Source organism: Chrysochloris asiatica, unplaced genomic scaffold, assembly GCF_000296735.1.
Source record: "Chrysochloris asiatica unplaced genomic scaffold, ChrAsi1.0 scaffold00130, whole genome shotgun sequence".
NCBI classification, from domain to species: domain Eukaryota; kingdom Metazoa; phylum Chordata; class Mammalia; order Afrosoricida; family Chrysochloridae; genus Chrysochloris; species Chrysochloris asiatica.
This window is the reverse complement of record NW_006408648.1, coordinates 4,128,513-4,155,904: the sequence shown is the minus strand read 5'-3', so window position 1 is coordinate 4,155,904 and position 27,392 is coordinate 4,128,513. Positions and strand designations below refer to the sequence as shown.

Genomic DNA, 27,392 nt, shown 5'->3' with positions numbered 1-27,392 from the left:
TTTTTTTTCTACCAATTTTTAAAAAGGTTTTGAGATAGTTAAACTTAAACCACAGAAACCAGTAACAAAATTAAACCCACTGCCATTAAATACATTCCAACTCATAGTGACCCTGCATAGGGTTTCCAAGGCTATAATTTTTTATGGGAGCAGAAAGCCTCATCTTTCTCCCAAGGAGCAGCTTGTGGGTTTGAACTGCCGACTTTGCTGTTAGCAGCCTAGCGATTATTCTATAGCACCATCAGGTCTCCTCAAACCACAGAGAAGTAATTAAAACATTTTTAGCACAAGAAAAATAACTTAGAAAGGCCAAGTATTAAGCGGGATAGAGGAGAGGATTAAATAGCCTAATTTAATTTACAAACTGCTGTGAGTGAGTAGCCACAAAACTCTATGCTAATTTTTGGATAATCAAAGGCTCTCCTGATTTAAAACTAGGAAGTGTATCAATTTGTCAAGAGAGCATTCCCAACCCTCACTTGGAGCTTTCATGAGCCTTTTTATGGGTTTTTATATAAACACCAGTAGATGGCAAGTCACCTCTAACTCATGGCGACCTCATGTTCCAGAGTAGAACTCTTTTCAGTGGTTGGTTTTTCTGAAGTAGAAGGTCAGGCCTTTCTATTGCCAGGTGCCTCTAGGTGGAGTTGAAATGCTTTTGGTTAGCAGCCCAGCATGACTGATTAATCATTTGCACCACTCAAGGACTCCTGAGTCTTTATGTGAGAAACTTAAAATGAAGACGATGAGATCTTCAAAACTGGCTCTGCCAAAACAGCTAAGGCATCCTCCACAGTGTTACTTTTCATACAGATCTTCAACAAAGGCCAAGGGTATCATGTTGAGTTGTAATTCTCTAAGTCATTTTGGCAGGGTTGAAGGGTTTCAGTGTCTGAAAGTAGAATCCCATTATCTCTTTTTGGAAATAAGAAGGGAGAAGGTTCCCAGGAAGGATGCTAAAGACAAACAATGGTTCTTGGCCTCCTTTGACCCAGAGGAAGAATAGGTGTACAGGGCACAGGTTTTCCAAGGAGCTGCACCTTGTTTCCAAGGAGCTCTGATAGTGTAGTGGTTACGAATTGGGCTGCTAACCTCAGGGTCAGCAGTTTGAAACTACCAGCTGTTTCATGGGAGAAAGATGAGGCTTTCTGCTCCCGTATACATTTACAGCCTTGGAAACCCTGTACAGGGTCGCTATGAGTCAGAACCAACTCCATGGCACATAACAACAACAACAACAACTTCGTTTCCAGCCCGTTCCTCATACCCCAGAGCCACAAGTGCTAAGTTGGGAGCTGTCACAGACTGGGAATGGTGGGTACATTCCACTGTAACTAGAGCCTTAGATTGAAACTAGATTGGTTTTCAGGTCTAGTTACTCTAGAATATGGCAGCTTTTGCAGAATATCCAGAGATCTGAAATTAACCAGATTGTCTCTGGAACTACATTGTTTAACATTATAACCCTATCTATTTACTTATCCTTTGCATTTGAGGTGCAATCAGCAAAATATTTAAAGTGACAGAAACATTTGCACCCTAAAAATTATAGATAGGGGATATATGTTGTTGTTAAGTGCTATTGAGCCAGTTCCAACTCATAGTGACCCTGTATAGGGTTTCCAATAGTTGCCAAAATATCAACTTCTCAGATTTTCCAGGGAAATGCCATATTTGCATACTACCAGTATATACTTATTTGTGACGAATCAACCCAAATTACTTAGTATTTTCCATCACTTCATTATCTGAATCTTAGAAAAATATTTTGAGTGAAAATTCACATCTATTGATTGATTCTAAAGGAACCCCTAACATATGAGAGAGATCTGACAAATACAAAGTTTCCAGGGTGTTTTAAAGGGGCTATCCTCGCCTCCACTTCCCATGAGAATTAGGGAATGAAAACCTAAACTCTGCTCCCTGATACCATCAGAAGCAGGAACTTTCAGGAAGAATCTACCTGAAAAGGATGCAACAGAAAAGACCTAGAAGTGCCTGTCAACTGTGTAAGGAGGCAACTTCTAAAAGTGGTACAGGATGGGTAGGTATGAAATTGGCCACATCATATCTCTGCTCTCATTTTCTCCTCTCTCCTCCCCCAAAATAAGCATCCAGAATTTCCTATTTTAAGACATGTAGTCTAGGACCAGCAACCCTGGCATGGACTCATTGTTGAAGTTCCATCCTAGGTAGAGAAAATGTCTTTAGGGGGAGGATGTCCCATCCTTAGAGGTAAAGCTAAGATTCCCTTGCCTAGGTTGGGGTAGTGGGAGGGAAGTACCTTCAGGAGCAGTTGGTACTTGGTGATCCTCTGGACAGGCTTAATTAGATAAGAAGAGATGGAGTTGGCCAGACCATGCCGCTGTTGTATCTCCTGTAGGCATGAAAACAGACACCATTAGACATGGAGGCATATACATGTATTCTGGGTTAGGTGGGCAGGGGTAAGAAGAGAGAACAAAAAAGAAAAACAGCTTAGAAAATTAGAAAAAAAATCTCTAGTTACAGAAAATGTTCTTTGATAAGGGGACAGGAGTAGAAGGGTCAGTAAGAAAGACCAAGATGCATTTATAAATAAGAGGGGATTTCAAAAAGTTCATGGAAAAAATGGAATGAAAAGATAATGAAAAATTTCCACAAACATTTAAAAGCCCCTTCACAGAGCAAATAGGAGAGCTGATGAAAAGTAGAAAAATTTAAGGGGAAAAAAACAGATTTGTGCAACAGAAACAAAAATAAATGGAGAAGGATAAATATATAAATGGAGAAGTATATATATATATATATATATATGAAAGGCGCTCTGGTAGCGTAGTGGTTACAAATCGGGCTGCGAGCTGCAAGGTCAGCAGTTCAAAACTACCAGTGGTTCCGCAGGAGAAAGATGAGGCGGTCTGCTCCCATAAAGATTCACAGTCTCGGAAACACTGTACAGGGTCGCTATGAGTTGGAACCAACTCCATGGCATATAACAACTATATGTGTATGTATATATATATATATATATATATATATATATAAAGAGAGCGAGAGCGAGAGCGAGAGAGAGAGAGTAATAGAGAAAGGCAAAGTAGTTGTAACAAGGGGGAAAAGAAATGGATATAAAAGAAAAAGAGATACAAAGGAAGATGAGAGCACATTGAAGGTGGGAAGTGAGGGTCTACTGTCTATTCTGATAACACTCCCCAGGCTATCGATCTGCCCAGTAGTCAAGGCACCACACAGACACAACTCTTTTATAGCCTGCTCTTCAAGTCTATAACACATCCCAAATCGTCACTTCATTTCTTATTACTTTCTTCTTCTGATCAGTGGCACCTCCCTCACTCTTCAGGTCTCTTGAGCTTGAGAGCATTGAACCATTACAACTACTTATCCTCTGTTTCCACTGATGACAAATCTTAACTTTCCATCTCCACCAACACTGCCCTCATCACTCATGTCTGGGCTGGGATCACAGTCTCCATCTGGTCTTAAACCTATAGACTCTCCTTGTAATTCACTCTCTGTTCTACCTTCAAAATGGACTAAGTGTTATGAAGTCCAGATGAAGATGCATTTTAGTCTCTGCCCTTAAGAAGTGTACAGTTTAAACCGGCTGAGAATACTCCCACATAAAACAACAACAAAGAATGACAAAGGCTGGTACAGAGAGAAAGAGGCCACTGGAAATAGGAGTGGTCAGAGATGGTTTTGTTGTGAAGTGCTTTCTCAAGTTGGTTTCAACCCATAGTGACCCTGGGTAGGGTTTCCGAGGAGCAACTGGTGAGCTTGAACCACTGACCTTGTGGTTCAAACCAAGTTTGCACTTCAATGTATCAACCCACAGTGCCACATCAGGATGAGATAAAGTCTTTAGCTGGGTCTTAGCAGGTAGGGTTGGTTGGGGTGGAAAGTCGGAGAAATGACACCAGAGAGTGTCTAAAGGGAGAACATTAAACAAAAGTAAATGTTGAAGTTAATCACTGTATAAGTAATAAGGACTATGCATGTCCAAGTAGTACAGAGGACACACGGAGAAAACTACAGTTAGATAAGATATAGCTAGATCATTGATGGGAACTAGAAAAATGGCGCTAGGATTTGGAGGTGAGTTTCTCAATGGTAAAGTATATAGATCTTAAATAGAAGAAACACATGGTGAAAGCAATGTTTCAGAAAGAGAAACATCGGCCTAATATATAGGATGTTGCGCTTGAGGGACTAGAGAGAGACCAGTTAGGAGGTTATTGTAAAAGTCCAAGTGTGTAAACACAGTTAGCATTTGATCCAGCAATTCCACTCCTAGGTATATACCCAAGAGAAATGAATATATACATCCATGCAAAGACTTGTAAATGGTGCTGTTGAGTGTTTCCAGCTCATAGCGACCCTGTATAGGGTTTCTGAGGAGCAGCTAGTAAGTGTGAACCCCTGACCTTGCCATTCAAGCTGACTTTCAGCCCAGTGCTTATCCTACAGTGCCACACCACGGCTAATCATAATAGTCAAAGGTGAAAACAAACCAAAGGCTCATCAACTGATGAAAGGACAAACACGTGGTATATTCATATAATTAAATATTATTTGGTTATAAGATGGAAGGAACTAATATATGCTATATAACAGAGATGAATCTTGAAAACATTATGCTGAGTGAAAGAAGCTACATGTTATATGATTCCATTATTAGGAAATGTTCAGAATAGGGAAATCTAGAGATACAGAAAGTAGATTAGAGGTTACTTAGGGCTGGGAGAGATGAGGGGTCAGGAGGTTAAGAGCTAAAGAATATGGGGTTGCTTTCTCAGATGATGAAAATGTAACACTGAATGTGGTGATGGCCACACAACTCTGGGAATATACTAAAACTCATGGAATTGTACACTATAAATGAATGAGTTGTGTGTTATGTGATTTATTTCTCAATAAGGCTGTGATAAAAATAAGAAGCTGGCCCTAGGCCATAATTAGTAAGAACAAAGAGTTGGGAAGAATACAAGAAACATTTTAAAGTTAGACTAGACAGGATTTGCTATGGGGTGGTGGTGGTGGTGGTGAGGGAAAGGGAGTTATAATAATAATACAATACTCCACTCCTTCCCCTGCCACCAAATACCCAAGAAAGTGGTGATTTTCTCAGTCATTTGCCTCTTCTTCAGAGGTATGTAGCTACAGCAGAGCTTGTTCAAGGACCATGGGCAAAATGGTTTGCAGCTTGATTCTTTAGGCAAGTGAACCTTTCAAGGTTATTTGGAGGCTTTAGCAAAGGAACACAGTCAATAATGCATCTTTGATGTTCTTCCCTTTGGGAAGACACACAGCTCTGGGAAGGCTGGATATGGATCTGTGCGGAAGGGGCTGCTCCTAGTAGCTGCATCAACCATATTGTTCACAAAAAACTCCGGATCACATGAATGTGAGGGCTTTTCTGGGAATTTGATTTTGTATTACCTTTCTAGAGAATGGCTGTATTAGGGACTGCTCCCCGACCAAATGAAGGCCTAAAGAAATTGTTTCCCAAGTGTAGTACTTAGGAAAGTCCTCTGATGGGATGGAATGAATGTGCCAAGATGATGCCTTCTGGGAAGCTTTGGGAACAGTAAGGAGAACAAATGGTTCACCTTCCAAACCACCTTTACAGCCAGCTAGCTTGATTCACACCTACTGGACTGTTTTTCTGGCAGCCATGGACCTAACTACCTAACATAGAGGCTCACCAAGCCTAAGACAGAGGGTGTGGATCTAGGGGTGCATTTAACTTATCAAGTCTAGAAACTGACTAGAAACAGAAATGAGCAGAGCATAGGACTAAATGAAAACACAGGTAATGCCAGGTGCTGTGACGTATATAAAGAGGAACCAGGCATGCCACCACTCCTCAAGGTCTCCCAGGTGGAGGGAGGTGTGTGTAATAGAAAAGTAAACTGCTAAGTGGTGTGGTACTGTAGGATCAGCACTGGACTGTGAACCACAAGGACAGCGGTTCAAACTCAACAGCTGCCCCTCGGAAACCCTATACAGGGTCACTATGAGTTGGTACAGACTCGTTGGCACTTAACAACAGCAACCTGCCCAAAGGCAAATCATTACAAATGCTCTAACCATGTGTAGAGAAAAGGGAGGATTCATACAGGAAGCAGCATTTAACCTTGAAAGAATAGGTAGGCTTTGGAAGGATGATTGTGTGTGTATATGTGTGTATGTGTGTGTGCATGTGTGTATGTGTGTGTGTGTTGGGGGGGACAATCCATCCTACAAAGACGAGGAAGCAGAAGTGTGCAGGGAATGCTCAGAACACTGGACAAGCATATTCAGAGGAAGACAGGGCACAGGGCATTTAAGACTTCAATAAGATCCTTGTGGAGACCATTGTTACAGGATCAGAATCATCATAAGAGAAATCCATTATCAGTAAATCAATGGTGGTATTGAACATCTAATAAGATATCCAATAAATTGTGTTAACAGATTTGAGAAAAAGTTGGTTTGAAACACAAGGTTGGCGGTTCAAACTCACCAGCCTCTCCTTGGAAATCCTATATAGGGGTCTCTATGAGTCAGCAAAAACTTGATGGCAGTTAACAACAACAATGTAACCCCAGAAATTCCCTTTTGGAATATGTAAGGCCATTTCCACATTAATGTTCCACTCCTTTAAGAATCATGGATTGTTTTCCTTATTCTGACTTTCTCCCATTCAAATGTTACTCCTTCAGTGAGTGACAAGATGCTTAGATATGCTATGGTAATGTCAGGCTTACAAGCTGCTCACAGATGGCTTATTTGGAAACCTGAGAATGGGAACCACGTCTACATGTCTTTGGGTTCTCTATGGGACCTACTACACTATCTTGATAGGTTTGGTATTGAGGCATGGAAGCATTCACATACTTATGAAAGGAACGAGGGCAGACAGACAAAAAGATAGCCTGAGAGACACAGACAAACTCCACTTAAAAGGCTCTGATTTTTCAAGTGTCTGTCACTTCTCAAATAAGTATGAGAGCAGCCATCACTTTTATAGTCTATCTCTTATGGGACCTGCCCTTTTTTCTCATTTCTTCTCTGTTCCTTGATCATATTTTGCATCCTCAGTGACTATATCTATTTTATAGTCAACAGGCAACTCTTTAGAGACTAAGGTGTGGTGCTGTAGGATAAACACTGGACCACAAGGTCGGTTTAAATTGCAAGGTTAGTGGTTCAAAATCACCAGCCACTCCTTGCAAACCCTATACAGGGTCACTATGAGTCAAACCTGACTTGATGGCACTTCGTACCTGGTGTGGTGCTGTGGGTTAATGCACTGGACTGCAAGGTTGGTTTGAACCCTAAGGTTGGCAGTTCAAGCTCATCAGCCGCTCTATGGAAATCCTATACAGGGTCGCTATGAGTCAGAACTGACTCGGTGGCACTTAACAACAACAACTCCATCTTATATATATATATATGTTTATTACCACCATCCACCAACAGGGTTGTGTCTTTAGTCACATTCTAAAGTTCTGAGGAGGCATGTTAACATTGACCCTTTTCTTGGATTCCAAACAGTAGAAGTACTCAACCCTAGCTGCCCATTACACTCACCAGCACCCAGGATAATCACACCAGAATCTCAGTGGTAGGACCCAGGAATCAGTATTTTTCAAAGCTCCTCAGGTGATTCCAATGTGCAGCCAAGGTTGAAAATAATTTAATTAGCATGTTGTTGTTAAGTGCCGAGGAGTCAGTTCCGAATCATAACGACCCTGTATAACGTTCCCAAGGAGCTTAAACTGCTGACCTTGCAGTTGTTGTTATGTGTCGTGGAGTCAGTTCCAACCCATAGTGACCCTGCACAGAGTTTCCCAGGCAGTTAATCTTTACAGGAGCAGAAAGCCTCATCTTTCTCCTGCAGAGCAGCTGGTAATTTCTAACTGCTGACATTGCAGCTCACAGCCTGATTTGTAACCATTACATTACCAGAGCTCCTTGCAGTAGTGGGTCTCAAACTTGACTATGCATCAGGTTCACATCACAGATTTGTAACCATGCCTCAATCCCAAACTTTGTTTTGGGGTTTGTTCAAACTTAGACTGCTGAGCTGTACCACCAGATGTGAAGTTCTGGTTCGGTTCATACTGGTTTGACCCCCTCCCTCTATCCTGAATCAGAATCTACATTTTAACAAGACCCCAAGATCTGAAGTTTAGTCTGAGAATTCTCATATCAAGTAAGTTCTCAGTTGATACTCATGTGCCTGAACCACCAATGGAGAACCATAAACAATGAGGCGGAAGTGGAACATCCTTATCAGCAGCTGCATTGTCATAAGTCTCTCTCAACATGAGATATATGGCTAGCTGGGTCAGAGTCCTGGTGTGGCTCTGTGAGTTAATGCGCCAGACTGCAAAGCCATTTGAACTGCAAGGTCGGTGGTTCAAGCTCACCAGCTGCTCTTCGGAAACCCTATACTGGGTTGCTATGGGTCGGAATCGACTCAACGGCACTTAACAACAACGACAAGGTTTGGGGTTGAGGCCTGGTTATAAATCTGCCTTGTCTAGAATCACAGCCCTTGAGATGCACTGGAGTAACACAGAGGGCATAAACACAGCTTCTGTCTTTCTCCATACTTTCTTGATCCATGAGAAACATGGCTTCAGTGGCCAGTAAAGAAAAATGAGAAGTGAAGGATAGGTAAACATACATCATCCCAAAATCCAGAAACATTTCCATTGACTCATCAATTGCTCAAAAGTGGGAAAACACAGCTTACATCAAAGAAAGTTCCTGCATGCTCCAGGATCAGCTGGTTGGAATCAGGCTTGTTTTTACAGTAGGTGACATACATCTGAAATTTGTCTGCCTAAAAAAAACAAAGACAGTAACAGATAAGAATCCATTAGTTGTTCTTTTCTGTGCCTGAAGGGCTAAGCAGGGGTTGCAGTTAAACCCTCAGATTTTGATGCTTGGATTATCTGTGGCAAATATCCCAGGTTTACTTGCCCTTCATATATTTTGGGATGCTCCCCCTATGTTGGCAGGTGGAGAAAGCTTGGCAAAAAGTGAGTTTATTTTAATAGTAGCCCATGCTAGAAAGAATGAGAGAAACCAACTCACATATAATGAATGTGTTCTGAAGTTGGACACAATTTATTTAGACACTATCCTCCATTTGGATTACCTGTAACTGTGTTCTCCATCTTGAAAAATGACAGCATTTGTTCAAAAAGAAAAATCAGAGAATGAAAATGAAGTATGATTTCAGAAGTGGTTGTTGTTGTTGTTAGGTGCCATCAAGTCGGTACTGACTCATAGTGACCTATGCACAGGAGAATGAAATACTGTCCGATCCTGGGCCAACCTCACTATCATTGCCATGCTTGAGCCAATCCACTTTGCCAATCCATCTCACTGGGCGTCTTCTTCTTTTTCTCTGACCCTCCACCTTACCAAACATGATATCCTTCTCCAGCGACTGGTCCCTCCTGACAACATGTCCGAAGTATGACAGACGAAGGTTGGCCATCTTGGCCTCCAAGGAGCACTCTGGCTGCACTTCTTCCAACACAGATCTATTGGTTCTTTTGGCAGCCCATAGCACATTCAATATTCTCCTCCAACACCACAACTCAAAAGCATCAATTCTTCTACGGTCTTCCTTATTCACGGTCCAGCTTTCACATGCATATGAGGTTATTGAAAATACCATGGCTTGGGTCAGCGCACCTTAGTCTTTAAGCTGACATGTTTGCTCTTCAACACTTTAAAAAGGTCTTGTGCAGCAGATGTGCCTAATGCAATACATCGTTTGATTTCTTGACTGCTGCTTCCATGAGTGTTGACAGTTGATCCAAGAAGAATGAAGTCCTTGACAACTTCAATCTTTTCTCCATTGATAAGAATGTTGTTTATTGGTCCAGTGGTGAAGATTTTCATTTCTTTACATTGAGATACAATCCATACCAAAGGCTGTGCGCTTTGATCTTCATCAGTAAATATTTTAAGTCCTCTTCACCTTCAGCAAGTAAGGTTGCATCATCTGCATATCGCAGGTTGTTAATTAGTCTTCCTCCAATCCTGATGCCACATTTTTCTTCATATAACCCAGCTTCTCGGATTATTTGCTTAGCGTACAGGTTGAATAAGTGTGGTGAAAGAATACAACCCTGTTGCACAGCTTTCTTAATTTTAAACTATTCAGTGTTCCCATGCTCTGTTCAAACAACTGCCTCTTGGTCCATTTACACATTTCTCATGAGCACAATTAAGTGTTCCAGAATACTCATACTTCGCAATGTTGTCCATAGCTTGTCATGATCCACACAAATGAAAGCCTTTTCATAGTCAATAAAGCACAGGTAAACATCTTTCTGATATTCTCTGCTTTCAGATCTCAGAGGTAGAGCTACGTATACTCCAAACATCTCCCTTGAGAGAAGCTTAGAGGGATGCCAAGCAAATGATGTCTGTGCCACCATCCCCAACATCCCAGAAGTGATGATGGGAAGAAAAACAAAGCAAGATGACCTCTTAAAGCAGAGTTTGAACACAGATTCCTAAGAAGATTATTACTTCACATCAAGAACCATATGGCTAGGTTAAAGCTTGTTTCTTATTTCTCTCACAACCTTCTGAATGAGTGCTACACACCCATGTCAATTGGGGAAAGTGTATGTGATTTGGCTAGCAAGTACTCTTCCCACTGGGGACGTGCTGCCCATCTCGGTGCCCATAGAACACTGGATGTCCTCTTCTGAGGGAGCAGCTTCCACTTACGCCAACATTGTTCTTATTTACATATACTCATGTGAGCCTCACAAGAACTCTATGTGGTGAGCTCTACTATTATCACCATTTTCAGATGAGGAAACTGAATGGATTCTGACTCATCATGACCGTGTAGCACACAGTATAGGACTGACTCATAGGGTTTCCAACACTGAGATCTTTACAGAAGTCATCCTCCATATCTTTCTTCAGTGTGGTTAAGTAACTTTAAATTGCTACACAAGAAAGTAGTGGAGCCCAGGCAATCTGACTTCAGTCTCTGTGGTTTTAGCCACTGACTTTTACTACATTACAACAACTTGCCTTTTACGCTGCACGCATATATTAACATTATGAGACTTAAGAAAGTCACCTTGGGATAATTCTTGGCAAAAGGTGCATAGTTCAAAGATTTTCTGAAATCAGTAATAGGAGTGAAAGGCCAGAAGTTCTAATCCATTTTCTCCACAGGGAAAGATACGGCAATCTGCTTTGGTAAAGATGGTTGTTGTTGTCATGTGCCGTGGAGTTGGTTCTGACTCATAGCAACCCTGTACGGGGTTTCCGGGGCTGTAAATCTTTACAGGAGCAGAAAGTGTCATCTTTATCCTATGGAACAGCCCTGAAAATCCTATGAAGGCAATTGCATTTTATCTTATAGGGCTGCTATGAGTCAGAATAGACTTGACAGCAATGATTTTGGTTTGATTCTACTATCTAGGAGGCATTCATCATCCCAAAGAGATGATGACATACTATACTGATGGTTGATCGTAAAGCAAATCCACAAATTGTATCAAACAAAATGCACCCCCCCCCAAAAAAAAACCCACCCTTATTTAATGGTCAATCTTGCTTTTCTCTATTGTGACTTTGCAAAGGAGCCTGTCTTTTTTTTTTTTTTTATATGATCTTATTTATTTCACCAATGATCTTATGTCACATTCTTTAATTTTTATCAGTTTTGCCATTTCAATTTGTATACCTCAGTTAGTAATACAGAGTTAGACAAATTAATAATTGATGCAAAGGACTATATGCACTTGACCTGTATATTCATTGCTGAATTAATTGTTCTGAAACTAGCAAATCTGTTATGCCATACTGTAATACCCGACAATGTTAGTTTCAACTTGTTGACAGAATAAAATGATATGAAGAATTCCAATTGCACCGAAAAGAAGAGAAAAATAAAGTCACTGGACTATAACTAGAACGTAATTTAAACTGGTTTAGACATATGGTGTGTGTGACACAAAGTTTATGAGCTATAATTACATACTACTACAATTATAGTGACAGGCAACATACCTTCCTCAAATTCTGTCATGGATTTTTCTTTTGCTAAAATGGCAACATTAATGCCACTTCAGGTAATTTACACTAATTTTTTTGATCGTATAAATAATTAACAGAATGAGAAAACCAATAGTTGAACTCCAATGAAACAAAGGAAGCTTTTGGCTGTTTTAGAAAAGAGGCAGTCTATTCCTTTCCTGAACCTTTGATCTTCTGAGGGAACTGGCTATGGCTTGCAGCGCTGCACAAATCGAGGATCCAAACACACGTCTCAGATGTGATACCTATTGAGAAGCCACGTTAAGAACCTTTCCAAGCCCAAGCCATACCCTCCATGAGGACAGGTACCATATTTTCTCTGATCCGTACACCAGTAGTAGGGAGTGGGGTCAATCCCTTCCCTTTTGTAGCCTGCCAGCATCTCATCACTATCCCAGATACACATGAAGCCTCCCACCATCTCACCCACGTTAGGTATCAGCATGTCCACCGACTCAGTAAGGCATGAATCCTCAGGACAGCGCTGCATATAGAAGGACTTGATGTCTACCGGAAATCGACACAGCAAGATTGGCTCATTAATGGTGTCTGTCATCAGTCTCTCAGGAGCTTCGGGGATATCGTCTCCGAATTCATAGAAAGTTCCATCTTCTTTCTTAATATCGTGTTCTTTTAACCACACAATGGCATCTGAATAGTTCATCCATTTAAAAGGCCGCTTGGGGGGCTTGAAGTCCGGGTTCAGTTCATACACTATGCTGGCTGCCGGGGATTTCAAGACTCTGTCCACCACGTCACAAACCAAGTTTTCCAATTGGTTCAGGAGCTCCTCAAAGGTCAGGAAAGGGCACTCGGCTTCATCATGGGTGTACTCTGCCAGGTGCTTAGGTGTCCAGGACTGCTCAGCCCTGTACGACTGTGTGCGGCAAAACACGTCCCTGAGCTCAGGGAGGCAGGTCTCCAGGTACATCTGAGAGGACTGAGTCAGGAACGCCTCTTCCCCAAAATAGTCCAGCTTCAAGAGCGTGGCACCTCCTTCTACCTGTGTTTGCACTAATGTTGGAGGGGTAACCTCACAGTAGCCCCTGTCAAAGAAGTGATCTCGGAAGCACCTGGTGATCAGGAAGCAGCCTTTCAGGATCTTGGACATGTTTTCTCCTCGGATCTTCATGTGTCTGTTGTTGAGCTGGACATCAACGTCAGACTCCTCATTGATCAGGTTATCGGCTCCTCCAATCCAATGAGTTCCCAGAAGTCACAGCTCAACTCATTACTCCCTGGAGCCTGCTTGCTCTTTGGGGTGAAAGTCAGCATTCCATACACTGCAACGCTGCTCTTGGTGGACAGGACCATCCCATTGGACAGGACCATCCCATTGTAACACTGACACAGCTCATCTGACAGAACACACTGGAGATAGCCAGTCCCATCCTGCAGCACCAGGAACATCAAATTCTTTCCTTGCCTTCGCAGCCTGTGGACCCAGCTGAACACCTTCACCCTTTGGCCTCTATGAGCTTCTAACATGTTGATCTTCACAGATTTGGGCTCTGGAAGACTGGGGTCATTTTTAATGATAATCTTCTTTGCCTCCTCCAGGTTTTTTCTCTTTGCAAATTGTCTTCTGCATCTTTCTTTTCCTGAGATTCACTCTTCATTTGTTCTCTGTGCCACCGTTTTGTAATGTTTTTCATCTGTGATTTAGAAATAACATACCACCTCTCATTTTCTTTTTGTGAATCTACATAATTGGTAGGAAATGGCTCTTTTCCTACTGTCATCAAAGCCTTTAGACGTTTTGAAAGGTTTCTCCTGGGTTCCATCACCAGTTGCATCATTTCCCTCTTGATCTGAGACATAAAGCTCCTCTAGCACCATCCCTGCGGTTACCCTGGTCACCTCCAAGGGCATGGATTCCAACGCCGCCGCCGCCTTGCTACTCCAACGTTCACCCATGACTTCCTCTACTCGGTGGTTGCATCATACAACCAAAGGATCCTGTCTTTAATATGAACTGTGTATGGGCCCATGTATTTAGAGGAATAAAATATATCAGAACAAAATAAGGTAGAAGTCTGAGACTTCAGGAAGGAATGAGAGTATGCCAGGAAGTAAACATCAAACCCTCAATGAAAGAACTCGTGTCTAGGAGTCCAGCCTTAAATTATGCAATAGGGTGTAATATTATTTACAGTGTTTCAGTAGACTGGTCAGCTTCCTTTTTCATCTTAAATATACCCATCTTTAGAATTTAAATCATAATCATAGCCCTGCCTACTCCCCAAGGCTGTTGAGAACAGTAACTCTCTGAATCATGAAGACATTTTGATATGTAACTAGCCCATTTTCAATTGAAGTTATAATTAGATAATTATTAAATATAGTAAGTCCTGATGCAGGGGAAGGATTTCCATGTTTAGTTGCACTTGGTGTCCTAAAGTGGATTTTCCTGGAGATATTCTGAGTCTGAGCTCAGTTCACAGAGACTGATGATTTGATTTATATAACTGGAACCTGGTAGAGTCATCAGCCCATGACAATGATCCCAAGAAAGAGGACAGTGTTGGGGTGGACACCCAGTGAGTCTGTCCTTCTTTAATTAAGGAATAGAATGTTAACAAATGGTTAGTTGGTTTCCTAAAACTCTAACTCCCTCAGCCACACTCTATAAAAAGAATTCATGGTTATAGCTGGTGTATTCCTTTGCCAAGGATGAATGGTCTTGTTCCACTCTGCTGATGTCAGAATTTTAGAAAGTCCTTACAGAGTTTAAAATAGAACTTAGACACCATGATGCCTAAGAACTTTTCCCATGGAGGACTCTGTTCCTTCGGGATAGACTGATTCTTTTTAGGACACTCATGGCCCATCTCCGCAGCCCCTGAACCTGATGTTAGACTGGCCATGAAACCAATCCTCAAGTTTGGCACTGAACAGATGGCATCTATGGTGTCCCTGGCATTCTTGGATAGCATGGGACAGAGGGAAAAGGATTTCAGTTGGTTACCCAGGTAACAAAGCAGTGTCCCACATCCTCAGGCAGCTGCTCGTACTTCTCCAGCTCTTTGAGGAAGATGCTGCAAGGAGACAGAAAGGCTGAATCAGATACCTCGTCACAGCTCATCCCCTAGAGGATGATACCAACACCCACACAACAGTAAACTAGCAATTGTTTATGTGTAACTTTCCCAGTCTCTATGCAATATATGGTGAGGTGCAGTTTTTAATAGATTAAAACTAATTTCATTAAAATTTATGTTAATCAGTTAATTTGTTGTGATGGTTAAGTGCCATCTGGTCAGTTCCGACTCATAGCGACCCTGTATATGGTTTCTGAGGTACAACTGCTGCGTTTGAACCACCAGACCTGTGGTTATCAGTCCGGTGCTTATCCTACACATCTTATAATGAAACTAAATAATGAAATATTATGCCTGTATTGGGTTTTTCATTTTATCAGCAACTATGGATTTTTGTTACACAAGTAATCTGAGTATGTTAATTTTTTTTTTTTAAAGCATAGATATCAAAAAGAATCAAATAACACAGCATACCTAATCTCAGAGATAGAATAGAAATATTTTGAATCCTACACTGGCCTCCTAGTAATTCTTGGCCTCCTTCATTTACCAATAGCCAGTTTGTTCTAAAGAATCTAAGCTCAACCTAATATTTTTCAAATGCAGACATCATTAGTTACAAAAATTTATTGGGGGTGGGGGAAGTCACAATATATTCCAAAACTGAATTAAACGACTATTGATTTATTGGGCCTTGTGGACATCTGTGCCATTGCTCCTTTCTTATCAATAAATAATAGCTGACTACACTGGCTTCAAATTAATATGCTAAACAAAGAGTTGGTTTGGACTCAGGGAATGGAGGCTCTAAGAAGCCAACATCATTAGAATGGAATTTGCTTTCAAAATGTAGCACAGCATTTTGCAAGTACAGAATGGTGAGGCTGTGGAAATGCAACCTGGGGTGATCCCTGAGAAGCGCAATTTGGTTTCAAAATCACAAATGTATTTATTTTTTGACTCTGCAATTTCAGTTCTGAAAGTTATCTATAGTTCTATCTATCTATATCTATCTATATATCTATATCTATCTATCTAATCTATCTATCTATCATCTATCCATCCATCTATCTATCTATCTATCTATCTATCTATCTATCTATCTATCTATCTATCTATCTATATAAGATGACCTATATGAAAAAAGCATATATACAAAAATATTCATCACAATTGCAGATGATCTGAAGAAGGCAGAGTATTTCAACTACGGCACATTGCGAATATACTATTGGCTGTTTCCACCCTCCCAGGCCCACTCCAAACAACAACAAACCACACACATACACACACAAAAGACAACCTTTTGTGTCTTGATACTAGAGATCTCCAGGCCAGAAAAGAGCAAGTTTGAGAAGAATTGTACTTCTTGTGTAAGTTGTATTGTTAAGGGCCATCCTGACTTACAGCCACTCTGCAGATGAGTATCCAAGGAATGACTGACTGGTGGGTTTGAACCGCAGACCTTGTTGTTAGCAGTCTAGTGTTTATTCTACAGCACCACACCAACCCAAGAAACTAATAAAAATTATTACCATATGGCAACAGGTGAAGAAACAGGTGGATGAAGACTATGCTAGATTGAGACTTCTCAATGTGTAATTTTCTGAATAATTTTGGTTTTAAAGTCTTGCAAATGTACTCCCTTTAAATATATTAGAAAATTAAAGTAATTCTGAATTACTACACTACTTATCTCTACCACAGGGGAAAAATATATTTTGTTGATTTAACATACTCCACCTGGCTTCTATTGTGCAAACATTCTGGCAGCATTTTATAATTACAATTGGTTAGGGGTTGTATGCATGTGTTTCTTTTCAATGATATAGAAGATGCTGTTGGTTTTTAAATATATATGTGCAATTAAATATATTTGAAAAGCCATATTTGGGAAGCCAAAATGCTAACAATGATAGTGGGATCATAGATAATTATTCTTTTGATTCCTCTCCAATTTAAAATAGTTTTTATGATAAATGGGCATTACTTTAGTAATAAGAAGTCATTTTAAAAATTGTGGAACTCTGGGAATACCCTTTTGGTGATAATTATCTTTCCCCTACCATGTGTGAATTTTTAGAGTACACTGAGGAATTATAACTCAATTTGGGCTTTCAAAATGCGAATACATGGTGTTCAAAATCGATTCATTATCAAATTTATTGCTACTTTTTAAAGGATTGCAGGTGACTTCTAACATAGAATTAGGAAAAAAAATTATAGAATGTTATACTTGCTGTTCACACTGTGTTCAAGGCCAAAAAGGAAGTATAATTTTTGTTGAAAAGAGAGAGGAAACACTGTAGCTCATCACCATAGAAACATATGCATCTCTATATATGTATTTACATACATGTATATCACTTCTTGGAGTCCTGGTGTGGTGCTGTGGGTTAAAGCGCCAGACTGCAAAGCCATTTGAACTGCAAGGTCGGTGGTTCAAGCTCACCAACTGCTCCTTGGAAACCCTATACAGGGTCGCTATGGGTCGGAATCAACTTGATGGCATTTAACAACAAGAACATATCACTTCTTTTATTTCCTTCCTGGATCCAAATACTTAAAAGGCATATGGCTGTTCTTCACTAGGAACACCAAATAATGCAATGTGCAATGTCTTCAGAGGTAGTTTTTCAGAAGATGCTGAGATACTGTTTATATGTTCATTTCTCACCTTGGCTTCAAAATACATTTCAGTGAAGACAGAATGGAAATCCAGTCCTGAGTCATGATGGTGGGGGTGTGGATCGGCAATTTGGGAAAGAGAACCTTACCTTTTTGCATAAGGACTTGTGAGAGAAAACAAAGTGTTTTAAAGAAAGGACTTAAGAGGAAGAGAAAAATAGAAAGGGGAAAATCTGGAGGTCCCTGTGTCTAGGATAAATGTTCTTGGCTTGTAGGAAACCTCCACTCCCCGCTCACCCATCACTTTATTCATGCAAACTTGGTGATTCTGACTCCAGACCCTGAACACTGACTGTGGTACATAGGTGTTCCCTCTTTAACAGTGCTCAGAGAAATGGTAAATAGACTAGGGAAAGACATTTCACAAAAGATATAAAATTATTTTTGTTTTATAAGTTGCAAAGACACCTAAAATGACTCAGGGACATTTCTTTCTTTCCTTGTCTTATCTTAGAGAACCATGGTCGATTGGCCCTGTCACTTAAGGCTAATCTTAAGCAAACAGCAAAAATGATAATCAAAGAATGGATCATTGATCCAGATGCCAAAGACAGTGTTGGCAGTCTAATATTAATAATTCTGGCAACTTACGTAGAGTAATACCTGACAAGTATTTGTGGATGCCAAAAACCTGTGGGAAAATGTTCAATTTGAAAAGTCTAAAGAAACAAAAGCTCTGTAAAATGAACTAAAGGCATAAAATATTATTTCTACAGCAAATGCCTTCCTGAAAAGCAAAGAGTTTAACAGCACCTCGAACTAACCCACTCTTCTCATGACCCCGGAATGTGTCACTTTTCTTTTCATTCCACAAACAAAGCACACGTTAAAGAATCAAAGTTCACACTCTGTCACAGAGCGGGACTTCCATAGCTTCATTTTCCTCATCTTTAAATAATGACCTCGTAGGACTGTAAGGTGAATTTCATAAATACATGTAGGTAAAGAACCCAACCAGTGCCTGGCACATAGAAGGTACTTCATAAACACAGGTCTTCATCATGAGTGTTTCTTAATCTTTATAAACTGATACATTCTATGATAAGCAGAATGATCTTTCCTACTCCTGGAGACTTAAATCAAAGAACCTGTTCCCCACCAACCCCCTGTTGAAATTCTCTATAGTAGGTTACCTTCCTAGTCTAAATCATACCTGAGAAATTTTAGGGCTTATGCAAAAATTGGATTCTAAGGTCATAATCACTGAAGTTTGGGAACTGCTGGACAAAGTTGGTTTCTTTACTATGTTGCTGTTGTTAAGTGCCACTGGGTGGGTTTTGACTAAGATCGACCCTGTATAGGATTTCTGAGGAGCAGCTGATGGGTTTGAATCACCAACCTTTTGGTTAGCAGTCCAGTGCTTATCCTACAGTACTGCACCAGGACCCCTTCATTACTCTGCTGTTGTTATTATATGCCACTGAGTCGGTTCTGACTCATAGCAAACGAGGAGCAGCTAGTGAGTTTGAACTGCAGACCTTGAAGTTCAAACTGACCTTATGGTCAAGTGCTTATCCTACAGCACCACACCAGGACTCCTTTAGCACGATGTTGTTCATTATAAATCTCTGAAGTAGATAAACTATGTCCAAACTTCTTTTTGCATGGAATACCTTTAGGGGAACATATCAGATTTCTTCCAAAGAACACTCTTAGGGAACCCTAGCTAAAGGTCTCTACCCTTGGCTATGTATGCCCCTCTGGGGTTAGGATCTAAGAATTTGCAGTTTTTGGAAATGTTCCCTAGGTAATTCTGGTGTACTTCCAGTGTACTTCCAGCTGGCAAATCCTGCATGAAATCTATACAATGTAATAAAAAGAGAGAAAGCTAAGATTTAAAATCCCCAAACAAAACAAAAAACTCTTTAGCTTGTGCTGGGAATAGTGATTCATAACTTTGAGTCAAATGCTCACTACCATCTCAGTGTAATTGTTGAAGGTAAGTGGCACTATGAAACTCTAGTTACTTTTTAATTTTAAGGTTATAAAGATGAGAGAAAATGTAAGTCTGATCAATATCATTCTATTTGTTTCAAATGGACATGATGAGCTCACAACACTCTCCACAAATGATGGTACACTTTACCTCCCTGTTCTACAGAATTTGGTCTTCACCAACCATTTCAATAATTACAGCTAATAAATCTTGAAGAATGAGCAAAGCAGGTAGTTTAATCACAGGAGTGTATGAATGTCTGGAGTTCTTTCAGAAATGAATAAAGCTCTTAAAGAAATGTCAAGATCTAAGCAATGTCATCGATCTGTTAAATTATTATGATGCAATACATTATGCAATTACTTTATGAGGAAACCGCTTCCCTCTAGCTTTGTGTAGAATCCTGGGATATGATATCTTTACCAGTTATTGGTAGGATAGCTTTCTGAGGTTTATCATAAAGTGTAGAGGAAACAGCATCATTCTGAAAGCACCCTGATTCATTTCGTTAGTTTCTCTGGAAGCAGATTTGTTCCGTAAACTCACAGCTTTTAAGGATATATGTTCTTAACTTAGGGGCTCACAACCTTGTCCAAACCTTTATTTACATCAAGGGAATATCTGATGACTGTGTGGAATGTTAGAAATGGTAGGAATGTGTGGAGGTAGGGGAGCTGGGCAAGGGGGAATAGAGACAATGGAGAGGAGACACAAAAAATTGAGTTGGAGATTGGGTGGGGGAGAAAGTTACCAGGCTCATTTATTTGTCAAGTCCAGAATGTTGCTTTCTTATCTAAGTAGGGCTGGGCAATGGTTTTCACACTGGAGAACTATAGATCATTTCTTAATAATTCATTAAAAACCAGACAAATTCACAGTCTGAGCATTTGAGGCTCTAGACTGCAGGGCTAAAGCAGTTGGTTAACATACTGCAGCAGATGCTAAACTGATGAAGATTCACGTGCACTCAGGAAGGTCATATACAGAACAGTTTCAGCATAGGGAGGTCACCAGCTGAGCCATGAAAACCACCTGGCTCTGTCATCAGAAGCTTATGTCATAGTTAGAGATGCAGAGAAGGGTGTGTCAAGGTGGAATCCCACTCAGCTTATTCCCACCCTCAGCCCCCAACCTCAAAGTAGTAAAGTTCACCTTGCTGTGCTGCTACTTGTTAAATGTCTTTGCTACTTAAGTTTTGCCAGTATGTCCTCATTTTCTTTAAGTTACTTGATCAGATGAATATGGATTTATACACACACACACACATGTATATATACATGTATATATAAATAATTCCATATCTGTATGGAATAAAGCACAGGCACACATGGTTGGTTTGAACTGCACAGTTGGCAGTTCAAACTCACCAGATGCTCCTTGGAAACCCTATACAGGATTGTTATGAGTCAGAACTGATTTGACGGTACTTAACAACAACAACCTTATGAATAGGAGAGAAACACTGTCAGATATAGTGCCGGAAAATGAGCCCTTCAGGTTGGAAGGCACTCAATATGTGACTGGGGAAGAGCTGCCTCCTCAAAGTAGAGTTGACCGAGATGATACGAATGGAGTAAAGCCTGGGGGAACCTTCATTTGCTGATGGGGCACAACTCAAAAGAAAAAGAGGAAGACCCCCAGCGAGATGAATTGGCAAAGTGGCAGCATGAATGGGCTCAAGCGTGGCAACAATTGTGAGGTTGGCTCAGGACTGGGCAGTGTTTTGTTCTGTTGTACATAGGCTCACTATGAGTTGGTACCGACTCAATGGCACCTAACAACAATAACAACAACAAATATATACTTATATGCCAAGTTTTATGCTAAAATAAAACATAACAAATTAATTTTGCATTTATTATTATTTGTGTCCATTAATGCACTGCTTGGCAATGAGCCATGCATGCAAAGCAGTTAGAGTACACAACCACAATGAACATTATTTTGACACGTCTAAATCAGATTTTTGAAGTTTCTTTTGTTTTAGATTTCCCACATTATCTATAATCAGCACCAGTGTTGTCAGATTACTGAAAAAAGAAACAACAAATATTACAACTAAGTTATATAGGGCCCTTCTGATGGGTTGTTTGTGCAAAGCCAATGGTGGTGGTGGTGTGTCATAGAGTCGGTTCTGACTCATAGCAACCCTATATAGTGTTTCCAAGGCAATAAATCTTTACAGGCACAGAAAGTCTCATCTTTCTCCCATGGAGTGGCTGATAGATTCAAACTGCTGACCTTGCAGTTAGCAGCTCCACTCATAATTCACTATACTACCAGAACTCCTTATAAAGCCAGTAGGTATTTCTTAGAGTGTGGTTTCTGGGCTCAAAGAGAAGTCACATCATGTGCCTCCCACCTCATTCATTAGTATTCAAATACTAAGCACATGATAGGATTTCACGGAGAGTTGTTAAGTGCCGTTGAGTCGGTTCTGACCCATAACGACCCTGTATATGGTTTACAAAGAGTAGCTGGTGAGCTAGAACTGCTGATCTTGCGGTTCAAACCAACATTACAGTCCAACAGATTAACCCACAGTGCCACACCAGGACCTGGTCTTTCCTCTGGTTGTGCCATGAATTGATTTGGAAAGGTCACAAACCTTGTATATTCCATTTTTTAGAAAACAAAGGAGTTCAAAACCAAACCTATTGCCATTGAGTAGATTCCATCTCAAGGATCCTATATGGCGTTTCTGAGGGTATAAATCTTTACAGGAGTGGATAGTCTCTCTTTGTTCCGAGGATCCACTGGTGGGTTGTTAGCAGTTCAGTACTACAGCGCCACCAGAGCTCCTTAAAACAATGGCGTGTTGCTGTTGTTAAGTGCTGTTGAGTCAGTACCGACTCATAGCAACCTTGTATAGAGTTTTCAAAGAGCAACTGCTGAGTTTGAACCACTAAACCATCGACCTTGTAGTTTGCAGTCCAGTGCTTACCCTACAGCGTCACACCAGGAGTAGGACTAGATGATTTATAAAGGTTTCTTCCTGGCTTTTACATTTAGTAACTCTATGACTTCTGTACAATAGAGGGGGAAATGGTCATAGAATCAGGTCATAATGTCTGATATGTTGTTGTTAACTGCTGTCAGAGTCGGTGGCCAGTGGATTTAAACTGCCGACATTGTGGTTCAAATGAATCTTGTGGTTCAATGCTTATCTTTCAGTGCCACACCAAGACTCCTATGTATGATATAGTATATACATAATATGCATACAATAAGCAATTGCATAATGTGAAAAAAAATATGATATCGGAAAGGGTAGGAGAAGGCAAGGAGAAAGAAAATCAGAAACCCTAGCAATGCGGCCTTTAGCTGCACCTCATGCTTTTTACCACCTGGTGGAGCCAGGTCCTTACTCTATAGCAGCTGATCGACCCACTGCCTTTCAAAGATTGGTAACAAGCGCGGTGATGATGGAGAAGGACCAGGAGAAAGGAAAACATCAGGACGTATTATTCATAGTGAGGGTGTTATTTCATAAAACTTAATCTCCTTACTGGAGTCCTGGTGTGGTGCTCTGGCATCAGACTGCAAAGCCATTTGAACTGCAAGGTCAGTGGTTCAAGCTTACTTAATAACACCAATTTCCTTATCACATATGTTGTTGTTAAGTGCTGTCAAGTCAGTTCAGACCCATACGGATCTTGTATAGGGTTTCCAAGGAGTGGCTGGTGGGTTTGAACCACCAACCTTGTGGTTAGTAGTCCAATGCTTATCCTAAACCAAGACTCCCTACTACATATAAGCATATATATTTTACTTATAAGCATTTATATTTCTATCTAGCTATATAGCAAACAAATCAGTTGGTTGTTGGGTTCATGTCAAATTATGGCGACCCCATGTATTCCAGAGTAGAACTGAGCTCCATAGGGTTTTCAACAGCTGTGATATTTTGGATGTGGAATTGCCAGGTCTTTCTTCCAAAGCACATGATCACATTCCAACCACCAACTTTTCACTTAATTGTTTGTGCCACTCAAAGATAACCATGTGTTGTTGTTGCTAAGTGCCGTCTAGTTGATCCCAACTCACAGTGGCCCTGAATAGGGTTTCTGAGGAGCAGCTGATGCATTTGAACCCCTGACCTTGTAGTTTGCAGTCCAGTACTTATCTGACAGTGCCATACCAGGAGTCTATGCATGTATATATCATATCATAATGTATATCCTTTTTCTTACTTTAGTAACATTTGTTTTGGATAATGTTTGAAAACTACCTGTTTCCCTGATTGCAGTAGGATGGCAGCCCCAGCCCATCAATAGACCCATCAACTCAGCCTATCTAGGGATTGGCCCTTGAGGTCTCACAACTGGCCTTCACAACTTGCCTGTTTAATCCTCGATGAAAATGGAATTCTTTCAGGTAATTATTATAAAGGTATGGGCCTTGAATAATATGCCTGTAAAGAAGTGGTTGTAATGTTCCTTAAATATGGAGATCAATATTGGTTAGATATGAATCAAGGCTACTAGATTCGCCAGCCATAGTTAGGAGTCAGTGGAGCTACAGAAGGGAAGAGAATAGAGCAATGAATAGGGAGTTCTGACACCTGGAATCTCCTGCCTGACAATTAAGGGGTAGTTATACCTTGGACAAATCACCAGCCACTCTCTATGTCTCAGTTTTCTTATCTGTATAGAGAGAGAGCTTCACTTGAGGGTCTATGAGGGTCTATGAGACCTCTATGAGTTCTGACAATAGAGATTTTATTAAAAAAACATTATTGTTTAGATTAACATATGACCTTATCTCAAATACAGGTAGTCCCCGACTTACGACATAGTTGAGTTACCAGGAACTGCACTTAATGATTTAAGCTATTTTTTTTAAAACAGCTTATAATACATAATTTGCTGTTATCATTCACATGACAACCACCAAAGACAAATAAAGATCAGATTTATACAAACCCTGATAATAAAAGGCAATAATAATATATTTTTTTTAATTTTAAATGAGGTATTTGATTTACATCAGAACCTACTTACAACAGAGTTGTCTGAACAGAACCATGTGTTAAGTCAGAGATATATACAACTATAAAGAAACTGAGATTTAACTGAAGGTGATGAGTATTTTCAAGAAACAGCTGTCCTCATCAAAGCTCCACACCTAATAATGAAAGCAAACTAAAAACAAATTATTTCCCTGAATTACAACTTGTAGGTTAGGCAAAGTGGGGAGACTGTTTTGGAAATCAGTTTATGGAATATATTTTCTTGGTCTTGGAATGATTAGTAAAATATAACAGTAAATCGTCTAGTTAGTCAATGGATAATTAAATCTAATGATTTTCTATGTTTAGTTCTGTAGAAAAGAAATGTAGTGCAAAAATTGGGAGAGTGAAGAGAAAAATGAAGTAGCACTCCATTTAAACCTTCCATTTGTGGTAAAACCACAGTTTGCAAGTATTAAATTCTACATATGGAATTCTTTGTCTTTACAGAAATGTTGGTGCTTGGGAAATTCTCCACTCAATATTTACTTATGAATACAAAGGTCCTTGAGACAGACAACACAGGCACACCTACATACACACTAAATTAACCTTGGTTGCCATTTTTCAAAGTGACACCATTTAAAAGGATCGATACTCACTGACTAAGATGTTTAACTTATTCACCGCATACCCCTTAGTCTAGGTGCTAATTTCCAGGTTCCTGAGTGACTAATTAGGCTATTGAGGCAGAGCCAATCTCAACTTCTCTCTCTCAATCAATCCCCCTCTCCTTCCTCCTCTTCTTGTCTCTTCCTCCTCCCCTTTCCCCCCTCCCATTTCTAGTGTACATGCAGATAACAGGGGCTATGCATGAGAAAGGAGACAAGTGTGGTTCTCTGTTGTTGTTCTGTAGAAACAACTCATGGAGACCCTGTATAGGAGCAGCTGGTGAGTTTGAACTGTTGACCTTGTGGTTCACAATCCAGTGCTGATCCTACAGTGTCACACCAAGTACTTAATTACAACTCTGAGAATGTTTGGTATTAAAAATAATTTTTTGATACTCTAAGTTACTAGATGCCCATTTCAGAGAAGCATTCCTGAAAAGCAAACAGGTGTTTGGATCATTGTATTTGTTGTTGTTAATTGCTGGAGAGTTGGTTTCCACTCATATCAACCCTGTACAGAGTTTCTGAGGAGCAGCTGGTGGGTTTGAACCGCTGACCTTGTGGTGCAGTGCATTATCCTGCAGCGCCACACTATGACCATACATCAATGTATGGTCCTCCCAGTAAAGTCTCCCAGAAGCTACTTCATCTAGAAACTCCTTCATCTAGAGATTCAATTATTTTGTTGGGTTAGAAGGTTCTGGTGATGATGGGGAAAATAAAATCAGGCTTCATTGTTTTTTCCTTCTCTTGAGATTTTTACAAACCTGAAACTAAATTATGACTTGGAGGGCATTAGCCTCAATTCTGAAAATTGTAATCTTATGTTTGGTTCATTCACTCACTCATCCCTTCAAACAAATATTTACTAAAAGTTTTATTATCTACAATGAAAGACATGGTCTCTTATAAAGTTCACAGTTCATACATTTTCAAACTTGGCTTCCTGCCATTGTATTTCTTAATTATTAGAAGTTTTAGAGGTGGTATGTTTCTCCATCATCAAAATTTGTAAGGCACAGGGTGAAAGCATACATTAGCTAAAGCATAGCATTAGCTCCGCTGAAACTTTGGGGAATTTGTATACAGTTTGATTTGTGGGAGGGATGTTCCCTTAAGTTGTTGATGATTTTGAAGCCTTGATTTTGGTGAATAATTTTTAAATGCAATACAGAAGTGGCTGCATTTTAATGTAGTAAATAATACTAATGATGCAGGGTTTGTTAGTACTGATTATTTTGCTATAATACAGTGGCTGCATTGGGCCCTGCTGCGTGACACAGGGTTGTCTGTAGCAATACTGAAAAACCCTTCACCATTATGGGTTTTTTTTTTTTTAATTCTTTTGTGTTTTAAGAAACGATTTTGGTGAGGTATTGTTTTATGGGGGTGGTATCAAACTACTTGCTCAAGCTTTCGATTCTTATTTACTGAATTACTAAACCATATAACCAAGAGGTAAAACAGCTTGTAGGGAGGATGAAAAACTGCTTTTATAGAAAGATAAGAACTTGATATTTGTGACATCTTTTGATGACTCAGAAGCTAGTTTTAATTTTCTTCTTGTTTCTTTATAACATTCCAACTAGGTAAGGTATGCTGGATAGCTGTACTCCTGGTACATGAGGTTACTTCTCTATTTACAGAATACAAAATGCTATGTGGTTTTAATTTTATTTTTAAAAAGAAATTTTAAGAAGTGCATTTTGTAATGGGGCATATGGTGGCTCTGTAGGATAAGCACTGAACTGTGAACCACAAGGTTGGTGGTTTCAGCCCACCAGCTGCTCTGCATGAGAAAGATGAGACTTTGAGCCGCAAAAATTTACAGCACTGGAAATCCCTACATAGGGTTGCGATGAATCTGAACCAACTCAATGGCACTTAACAACAACCTATTTTGTAACTGGCAGGTAGATTATCAGTTACTTAAAAACACCACAAACTCTTTTTACCTTGGCTAATAAAGAGCTGGAGTCCTGGTGTGACTCTGTAGCATAAGCATTGAACTGCTAACCATAAGGTCAGTG

At 40.1% G+C, this 27,392-nt stretch overlaps 1 protein-coding gene and 1 pseudogene across 1 annotated transcript in view; both read right to left on the bottom strand.

Moving 5' to 3' along the window:
• Window positions 1–27,392, bottom strand: part of LOC102833043 (kalirin-like) — a 398,989-nt gene that overhangs the window by 39,687 nt on the left and 331,910 nt on the right. Inside the window, exons 26-28 of the mRNA XM_006869427.1 lie at window positions 15,044–15,113; window positions 8,744–8,833; window positions 2,285–2,377 (exon numbers count right to left, since the gene is read on the bottom strand). Coding sequence (XP_006869489.1) covers window positions 2,285–2,377; window positions 8,744–8,833; window positions 15,044–15,113 — 253 coding nt within the window. The remainder of the gene's footprint in view (window positions 1–2,284; window positions 2,378–8,743; window positions 8,834–15,043; window positions 15,114–27,392) is intronic.
• LOC102838625 lies at window positions 12,263–13,947 on the bottom strand (annotated as a pseudogene).